This window comes from Mesocricetus auratus, unplaced genomic scaffold, assembly GCF_017639785.1.
Source record: "Mesocricetus auratus isolate SY011 unplaced genomic scaffold, BCM_Maur_2.0 Super-Scaffold_100021, whole genome shotgun sequence".
In the NCBI taxonomy this organism is placed as follows: Eukaryota; Metazoa; Chordata; class Mammalia; order Rodentia; family Cricetidae; genus Mesocricetus; species Mesocricetus auratus.
Window position 1 is genome coordinate 412,805 of NW_024429202.1, and position 10,117 is coordinate 422,921.

At 43.4% G+C, this 10,117-nt stretch overlaps 1 protein-coding gene and 1 long non-coding RNA gene across 2 annotated transcripts in view; both read left to right on the forward strand.

The window, feature by feature from the left end:
• The window catches only part of LOC101827735 (methenyltetrahydrofolate synthetase), a 29,800-nt gene extending 22,262 nt beyond the window's left edge, over positions 1-7,538 (forward strand). The window contains 1 exon segment of the mRNA XM_040729643.1: positions 7,193-7,538. Coding sequence (XP_040585577.1) covers positions 7,193-7,425 — 233 coding nt within the window. The 3' untranslated portion in view covers positions 7,426-7,538.
• Positions 2,392-6,848, forward strand: LOC121133292. Its single transcript, XR_005870113.1, has 4 exons — positions 2,392-2,843; positions 3,444-3,512; positions 4,420-4,611; positions 4,882-6,848. It is a non-coding gene; the product is annotated as an uncharacterized LOC121133292 (long non-coding RNA).
• Positions 7,539-10,117: the final 2,579 nt, after the last annotated feature.

Sequence of the window (10,117 nt, forward strand, 5' to 3'; positions counted from 1 at the left end):
AGCTACATCACTGCAAAGTCCATCATGTATGATGATGTCATGAAAGTTGTATCATGGATTCCCACTTTGCATAATCTTCCTCTTTTTATATACTGTAGCATCTCCCAAGAGCACTCATAGCTGGTTTGCAGGAACAAGTGATGTCTGGGATCCCAGATGAGAATCCTGTGGTGTCCTTCACCTTTTTCTATTGGGGGATGGTATTCATAGCTCAGCTACCATGACCATAGACCTAGCTTTCATTATGTTTTTGTTCCTACTTTGTTAACATGGCTGTGGGCCAAAGTTTTCTGTACTCTTTACTCCATTATAGCACTGGGACAGTAATTTTATGTCTATATAAAACAAAAATGAATTCAGCAGTGTTTAATCATAAAGATGAGACATAAAGTAAAAACTAAAATAATCCAAGTCTCCATGCCCAGAAGCAACCACTGAAAATAACCTGTTTGTTATTTGTAAATCTGTTTGTTAGTTTCCACTAGACTCACAGTCTTTTTCATTTTTCACTCTGACATGTGGACACATTAGAAACCAGAGGATGCTGAAGTGTTAGAATTCAGTATCACCATGCAGCACCCACATTGCTGCCCAGCAGCCCGTCTAGCTGCCATTCTGCTGATACCAGAGACATCCTCTCCCTACTTCTAGATGGACGCACAAGAATGCACAGATATCATAGAGAGAAGGGCAGCTGTCTTCACAGGCCACCTTAGTTTGACTTTTCTAGGGTGGAGGCTGCTGTGTGGAAATACTCAGCAGTTGGTACCTTATGAACTTCAGGTTTCTTCTTGTTTCAGCTTTGCAAATTCCTGTCTCCTTTGACTATAGAGGAAGGTTAGGGCACAGAGAGGATCAAGGTTTACTTGAGAGAAGTGATTTGACAGAAGCACAGAAATTCTTCCCATCAAGGCTACATGTAAGGGACAAATGTACAAAACTGAGAGAAGGTAGGTGCTTTGGAAGTGACCAATAACGGGTGATGACATTAATGGCCCAGGGATTTTGAGCTGGGTAGTTGTCCTAGTTCTCTGGCTGCTACACTCGGTAGTGTTTTCTTTCTTAAGAAATAGCCTCCATTTCTACCACTATCCATATATTCATGATCTAACTCTTTGTTCAGTGGCAAAAAGATCTGCAAACCTCAATGGGTGCCCTCTGAATTCTGATCTGGTCTGTGACTACTTCTTTCATTTAAACACATAGTGTTCATGGGGTTGAGTCAAGCCTCACACTTATAATATCCTTGGTTTTGAATGCAAGGCATAGATAGGCTTCTTATGCGGTGATACACTGGTCAGCAGAGTGCCCTGTTACACCCAGGAATGCATTGTACCAGGTGCTGTGTGCTTGGCCCAGCGCTCTGGTGATAAGTGTGGATTCTGTATTTTGATGCACATTGGTGTCCATGTCAAAGCAAAGATTTTGTAGTAACAATGATGAAACGAATAGCCAGGGGTCATCCTGTCTTCAGATGTGTATGATTCTACACTGACATTCCCAGTGTCCAAAACATGTTGGGACAGAGTGAAAATGCACTCATGATGTAATTTTTTTAATTGCTGATTTTTATTAGGCAATCTAGTTGATTAATTCTTCATGGGGGTTTCCAGGTTTCTTTTCCTTTTTCTTACATTTTTATCGTGTGTGTGTGTGTGTGTGTGTGTGTTGTGGAGTCAGAGGACAATTTTAGGGAGTCAGTTTTCTCTTTCTGCCATGTGACGTGTTGGCAAGCACCTTTAACCAGTAAACCATGTTGCTTGCCCAGAAAAAAATATTTTTTCAAAACCATTTATATATATATAATCAGAAGTTGACTATGTCTTATGGTAACACATAATTGGTTTGGTTTATTACCTCTTGTGTTCTGCATTGTTTTTCTGTGAGGAGTAAGCATCGTGCATCAGTCTGCTCTAACATGACTGATATGGGTTCAAATACTGATTTCTGAGTCTATCACAAGAGCTGTTGTCATGAGTTACTGACCCTGCATTTTGTTTTGGGATTTCAGGTTCTTTGTGCTATGAACATGATTGATGGACGTGTCTGAGTCTCTGCAGTCAGCCGTGTGACCTAAGGAGTAGGCATGCAGTAGTTAAGTTGACGTTTGATATTAATAGTTCAGGGAAGCTTTATATCATAATATGCTTATTCATTCAAGGTTTTAGGTGAAGGTGGTTTTGATTGATGTTTCATAGTTAAATACATGGTAGTGCTGAGATCTCAACATGGCAGCCTGTTCAAAAGCCTGCACAGAGCCAGGCGTTGGTGGCGCACGCCTTTAATTCCAGCACTCGGGAGGCAGAGGCAGGCGGATCTCTGTGAGTTTGAGGCCAGCCTGGTCTACAAAGCGAGTTCCAGGGCAGCCTCCAAGACAATACAGAGAAACCCTGTCTCGGAAAACCAAAAAAAAAAAAAAAAAAAAAAAAGCCTGCACAGTCCATCTTTCAGTAAAATGTTGTGAAGTCCTTCCTACACACGCACACACACACACACACAAATAGTCTCACTTATGTTAAGAATTCTGCAAAATTTTCTAGGTTTATGTGATTGTGGAGAGTTGGAATGTTGCAGGTCTGTAACTAAATTATTATGAGCTGTCTTTAGCACACCTGTAGCAATTCATTGCCCAGCTCTGTGTTATATCCAGCATCCTTGTGATTACCAGGTGAAATCCTTTTGTGATGTGTTCACAAATCACTAATTCCCACCAGCCCAAAGGCTAAGAATGCCACCGCTGCTACCTGAAGCTTATGACTGTAATTCCCTTGCCTTGCTGTTACTGACCTGTGGTGTTCCCGCCATGTATTTGAAGAGTGTCTTGATTTATGACTTTTTGTTCTGTAAGTATAAAAACTTCACAAAACTGTTACCACTCTTGGTGTCTGGAATAACTGAATCCATGTTCCTGCCCCATGATCACTAATATTTGGCTTTAGAATAATTTACCCCTTATCCCTTTTGAGGTGAGAGCTGTGTTCTTGCGCTGCCATAGCCTCTAACGTAGTTGGCCTGTGGCTGTTTCTTGCACTCCTTTGCTCAGCTACACTTACCTGTTAGCGTGGGAACAGTGTAGCTGCTGACTCTTACCCTCCCGGCGTAGCTTCCTCTTTGAACTGAATGACTGAAGAGTTCTTCGAGCTCTCTGGATGGCTTCTCATGTGTGCAGTGAAGAGCAGTCTGCCCCCTCCTGCCTGCCTGGAGATGCAGCACTTTTACTCACCCCTTTATTCCTAATGCTGGGCATTGGTGGATACTTATTTACCTGTTTTAGTAAACAAGCATAGCCAGTTATCCATGTATATATTGTCTACGGCTGCTTTCACAGTACAGAACTGACTGCGACCCACAGTGTCACATAGCCTAAATGATTTACTATAGGGTCCTTTACAGAAAACAAAACTCAACAACTAACTCTGGTTCTTTACCTGCACTTTCCTCAGTGTCTCGCTCCCTCTTTGCCTGAGCCCTGGGGAAGAAAGAGCAGGAACCGGTTCTAATGGAAGACTGGAGTAAGTGGGTGTGCTTGATTTCACTGGGAGTTCCCAAGGAACGCCATCCTTTTCGGTGCCTCGGATTTCTTAATTCACAAGAGAAAGTCTCACAATAAGTGTGATTATCATAGACGGCACCTAACTGTAGAGTTCATAAGCTTTATCTAATTTAATATTTGTGACTAGCAGGGACCAAGCAGATTTGCAGGTGATAATGTTGAAACCCAGACTGGAAAGTGACTCGCCCTGGATCCCACAGCTAGGACGGAGCATGGTCCTTGCACCTTACCAGCTGCCTTCAGAGGTGGCTGCTGTTTCAGGGCATCACCAAACAGTGGGAAAAAAGAAAGTTTGCAAACAAACACAGGGTGTGAGGCTGGGGCAAAGGTAAGTGTTACAGTTTTGAATGCAAGAAAGCATAAACAAACAATAAACTATGACTGTGCAGAAGGATTTAGCTATCCCCAGAGACCTCTTCCTGAAGTTCCTGTTGCAATCCTGAGGAGTGGAGCTCTTTGGCTGTCTTAGGTACATTCTGCTCCAGCAGGGCTTGTGAAGCAAGAGCCTGAGGGGTTAAACAACAGCAGGAGTGGGCTGTGCTGATACCATTGTCCTCTGTTAATGAGACTCTGAGCTGCAGGAAGAGTATGTGTGAAGAAGGAAGGCTTTTCTGTTTTCCTACAGAATTTTGACTTTGTGGTACATTAGGGATTGTCTAGGGTCACACTCTAGTGTGTATGACATGGAAAACTTGTTGAGCCCATACCTGATTTTCTTGTCCCCATAATTTCTTCATCATTGGGGAGAGGGGCATCCAGAAGTAGTGTTATGGTGAGGGAATATTCCCAGAGGGATGTGTGTGTGTGTTTGAGTGTGTGTGTGAGTGTGTGTGGTGTGTGAGTGTGCGCCTGCGTGTGTGTTTCAGGTGGGGAAGAGGAGAGAAGGCAATAAAGGTTGGTGGCACAGGAAGAACTGAGACCACAGATGGATGAAGTCGAGTGAGGGCTACAGGATGTTTCCAGAAAAACACTCAGATTCATCAGACAGCAGAAGTGGGAGCCTACCAGAAAAATCTTCCTAAGTAACTACTGGAACCAGGGGCCACAGCCCACAAATGGTAAATGGTAAATGTTAGGTGGGGGTAATCCTGTAGGCAGGGACCCACAGCCAAAGTCCTAAGAAGAATGCCAGGACCCCTGAAGGGCGAGTTCAGATCCCTGAGTTCTGCTTAACAGCTCTCCCATTCACATCAGGCCTACGGAGACAAACTTACTTGTTTTGTCCCATAATGTTACTTCTTTAATCCAAATATATGTATTTAGACTTATTAAAGTAGGGATGGCATGCCAGGATTGATCTATCTGAAGATAATGTACTTGTCTTTCAGGGTCTTAGTGCTCTGGAAGTCTATTAAAATTCAAGCATGAAGGATGGCTTGGAAAAGTTATGGTCTGCAAGGAAATTTGCTATCCAGTGGAGTTGACAGAGACATACACACTCAGCTCTACGAGGTAGACTCCAGGGAGAGCAGCAGACCAAGCACAGGGAGGAGCAGGGCAGTGGCAACAAGCTTGGCTGCAGCCTGAGGGCTGAGGATGGCTTTTCTTGCCTGTTTCCTTCCTCCATTCCCTCTTCCACCAGCATAAATGTGGCAGCTCCAAAATTATGCCTCTCTCTTTAGGAGTTGGCACTGGTGGATGTCCCAGCTGCTCTATTGCTTTCCCTTGTTGTTGCTTGATTTCTATAGTTTTTTTCTTAGGTTATCTAGTATGCCACATGAGATGTAACCTCTTAAATTGTAACATGCATTTGTGTTGTCTGTAAGCACATTGTCATATTGCAGACCTCTAGGACTTTTCCATCTTGCATGACTAAAATGCTGAATGCTGTGTTTATTAAAAGCATCTTCCTCGGGCCTCTGGCAAATGACATTCTACTTTCATTCTGCTTTCTGTTTATAAAAGGTTTACTACTCTAGATGCCTGTAAGTGGAATCATATAGTGCACATGTTTATATGATCTTTTTCATTTTGCATAGTGTCCTCACAGTTCATCCTTGTCCACTATTACAACATTTTCTTCCATTTTCTGACAGATTAATATGTTGCCATATGTATGTATCATGGGTTTTGTTTTTTGTTTTTGTTTGTTTATTTTGATCAGTTGCTACTGTGTTGGACATTTATGATAGTATACCTTTTGGCTATTGTATACAGTTCTACAACGAAAATGGAAGTGTGTAAAGATCCTCTAAGATCTTGTTTTAATTTTTGTGGATAATCCATAGGAGTAGGACTGCTAGATTTTATGGTAGTTCTACTTTTAATTTTGTGACAAATCTGCACACCTTTTTAAGGACGTCTATGGCTCGTGCTGGAGAAAGCTGGTCTGTCTGTCCTACTCTCTACCCCATTCTTCCATCTCCAGGAAACAGAAGTGCTGCCTGCCGCTTCTTCAGCACGCTGCTCCTGCTACCCCCCTTTTGGTTTCCAGGATATAACCTGACCCTTAACTTGTTCTTAAAGATCCATGTCAAGTCACAATACCCCATGACCTGGTCTTGTCACCTAGCTAGATTTACTTGCTCTCTGCTGGAGTCTCTAGAGCTCCTGTCTCTGTTGTTTGGGACACATGATAGAGATGTTGTCTTGGCCTTGGCCTGAATTTTTGTTTTAACTGAACTGCCATCTCTTGAAGGCAGGGACTCTGTCTCCTCTGAGGACTTTGCAAAATAGGTTTCTTACCATGAGAGGCAGAAGTCATAGAAACTGTATGCGTGTTACAGGTTTAGAAGACAGGAGCTTTAAGTCAGTTGCTCTGGAAACATAAAGAGGACCCTAGGGAATAAGGTCCGAGTGCACAGGACACTGTTCATCCCTATAGAGATAAATGGATGGGATGGGGAGAGAGAAAAGGTCAGTGACACCACCATTCTTAGCAAGCAGGGCTTGTGATAGACAGGCAGGCTTGGAGGTTGGATCTGACTGCACCTGAGCTGTTCAGTGTGGGATGTTGACGGGTAGGGTCGACAGGTACATGCCAGGAACAGGAAGTGGAGTTGACCTCATAGGAAGTCAGCAGCTGCTTGAAGCAGGGGCCAGTCTAGCGGCAGTCTGAATAACACTGCTTCTAGCATCCTGTGCTGGAGAGCCCTTGGCTTCCAACCGTGGTATGCCTAGCCAGCAGTGCTGTCTGAGTGGCTAGCCCACAGCGAAGATGACAGGCTGAGCCTCCCCTTGCCTGTCAATGGGAGGAAAAGGAAGAGGAGTGGGCTTCTCAGTGCTCTTAGGAGCTATGAGAATAGCTCCATCCGTCCTGCTTTTCCCTTACCCTCTCACACCTCTCCATCTCATTGTCCAGGCTGCTGCCTCCCAAACTGGACAGTGCGTGGAGGGAGAAGCATGCTAGAATTAACGGAAGATCTGAGGCTCTGCCATGGAGAACCCTCTGGCTGGTGTGGACAGCGCTTGCAATCTGCCATATCTATAGAGGCCCACCAGGAACTGCGGAAGGATGGATGCAGGACTAACTAAGTAGCTGGAGAATTAGCTCCTTTGTCCAACTTGATTTTTTCATAATTTCACAAAGGTCGGCTCTTTCTTTAGAAATCAGAAAAAGGATTATTGTTATCAGAAATAAAACACAGCTGCTATCCTGAATTGATCTTGCAATAACCATATACATCCCTATTTCCACAGGTGGACTTGACCTCATCTTCTTGCCAGGCCTTGGGTTTGACAAAGATGGCAACCGGCTAGGGCGGGGCAAGGGCTACTATGACACCTACTTGAAATGCTGTGTGCAGCATCAGGAAGTGAAGCCCTACACCTTGGCTTTGGCTTTCAAAGAGCAGATCTGTCTCCAGGTCCCAGTGGAGGAGCACGACATGAAGGTAGATGAAGTCCTTTATGAAGACTCCCCGGCATCTTAAGTCACGTGATGATAGCCACCCTCACTGTTGTGTACCAATGTGAAGAAAATCTGTGTATTTTCCTCTTGTCAAAAATGAGTCAACATGGCACATTAAAGTGAATATGTATTGTGTTTCTTTAGTGTAAATATAAACTATCTAACACAAAACCATCTTTAGAAATCAGTAGAAGTGTGAATACCAGGATATTAATTCAAATGGAGGCAAAAGCTGTATGGCTTCAGCTTAGCTTCCTGCTGTTAAGACGGTAAACTGACCTCTCTGCCTTGCAGTTTAAATTAAATATTTATGAGTATTAGAGAAGCATAGAAATTGGGGCTGACGGCTCCATTCCCTAATGTCCGGCCATAGACCTGATTGCTCTGGCTTATGGAGACTCGGCTGTTATTAATTGGATTGGCAGTACTTGGTATGGATAAAATACTTCCCAAGAATAATATACCACCTAATTGTGACTTCCGTTACTCACCTCGAAGTTTAATGTGCGATACTTTTTAGTTCCACGAGAGGAACCTTTGGTGGTTTACATACTTTGATTCAGTTGATTGGTCTCTGGCCCTTAGGACTTTAAGATCCAATATATATTGGGAATCATTTCTGTTGGTTCATGGATTCCATTTGGAAATGGAAGCTGCCGTGGGCTGGACATTGCCAGATGGCCTCGCAGCCAGAGAGAGGTGATTTTGTTGCAGGGAAGACTTGGTTATCACAAGGTACTCAGGGGTCTTCCTGGCCGTGACTACTTGCTTTGGTCCCACCTGCAGCCTGTCACTGGCTTCTGCTGGCATTGCCTCTGGGATGCCTTTTACATCTGTTCTCCCCTTCCTCTCATCTGGCTGCTGTTTTCTTCAGCCCGCAGCATTTCCCAGCTGAAGTAGGCCTCTTCATGCTCAGCTTCTTTTACCTCCAATTTATTTCAGGGATGATCTGATAAGATGTGACTTTAAAGCTGGCTTTCCCAATTGGAATATTTTGGAGACTTTGTAACAGTTAGATGTTGGGAGTGTCTCAGGTGCCTTGATCTTTTGGAGCCAAACCTGTACTTTCTAAAGTCTAAAGATGTACGTAATTGGCCTTTAGCCTTAACAAAGGAGCCTTCTGGAGGTACTCAGAAGAGAAACAACATAGGTAGAACATAGGAACACCGTGACCCAGAAAGCTTGTCCAAAGTCAACCAGCCCTAACCATCACCTGGACAATGGCCATTAGCCCACCCATTCCTCTCCCTCCTGAACTTTTTACCTTGCCAATATCCTACTCTATGTGCTAACAATACCCTGCTATGTGCACACCTGGTACCCAAAGCAACCCTCACACCCCTCCCGTTCTCCTGCTTTACCAAGTACATTAACTGCCCTGAGAAAAATAAAAATTGCCACTTGATCCACTGCTTGTCTTGTCATTCCTTCGTGTCTTCTTGTCCCCATCCCCGGTCCTTAGGTCTCTTGCTCCAGGTTGACGTCCTGCAGGTTGGGACAGTTAGATGCCTTCTATTGTGAAAGAAACCTCTTGTAAGTGTCCCCTGCCCTTCTTCTGTCATCTTTCCCCCTCTTCCTAAATCATCTTTCTGCGCATGCTGTGAGTATCGCAGGCTGTTCCTGCCCTCTGCCCTGGACAAGCCTGTTTTCCTGCGTCTCAGTGCTGTCTTCTTTTGCCTGGGAACTGCTGTGCATCTTTAGGGCTCTGCTTCCACCTTGTTTCTCCCAGGTCTTCCTTGGCTCCCCCACTGCCCCTTCCATTTCCTCTCCATCCCTTGCTGTGGCCATACCCCTGTCTGTCACATTGGCCTACATAGCAGTTATTAGTGTCTATGTCTGTCACCTTCATGAGGCTATTAGTTCAGAGGAGCTTCTTGTGTTCTGTACATAACTGATGTAGAGTATTTGGAAACATTTTTAGAGAATAAACAGATTTCATATACATTTATTTCATTTAAAACAGGTCTTTTTTACATATATATAGTTTACATAATTTATAGCTTGATATTTTATGCACAAAAGTAAAAAATACTTTAAAATGCCAATTTGGATAACAATAGATCTGTACAATTTAGAATATACAATGAAAAATGAGAGACTAATGGAATTCTTACAAGCTATGATGACATTATTATATTGGTGAATCTTGTTCTGTGCTACTTCAGCTGCAAGGTTAAGGTAAATGTTAATATAGCTGACATGACTGGGAAATAGTTAAATCATAAAATTACTGAGCTGCTGTAGGTCTGGAAAGCTTTGCTTTCTTAACCCAACCTATGTTATTCTTGTATCAAAAGTAGTTACAGAAAAAAGGGCCAAAAATTGCTGGGTACCCAAAATTCAGAAAAGTAAAAAAACCACAGCATCTCTCCATGATTAATCTTGTCAACTTTGTCAGGATGTATAATCCCCAGGGAAACACATCCCTGGGTATGTTTATGAGGGTGTTTCCAGATAGGTTTAACTAAACAGTGGAGACCTACCCAAAATGTAGTAGCTCTATCTCATAGGGTGGGTCCTGGACTGAGTGACAAGGAGACAATGAGCTTAGCACTAATATTCATTGCTCTCTGCTTCCAGACTGTGGGTGCCTTGTACTCCAGATGCCATGATGAATTGTATATTGCCAAATTAAACACCTCCCTAAGTGGCTTCTTAGCAAGTATTTTGGTAATAATGATCACACACCCCAAAAATCACAGCCATTCTTGTGT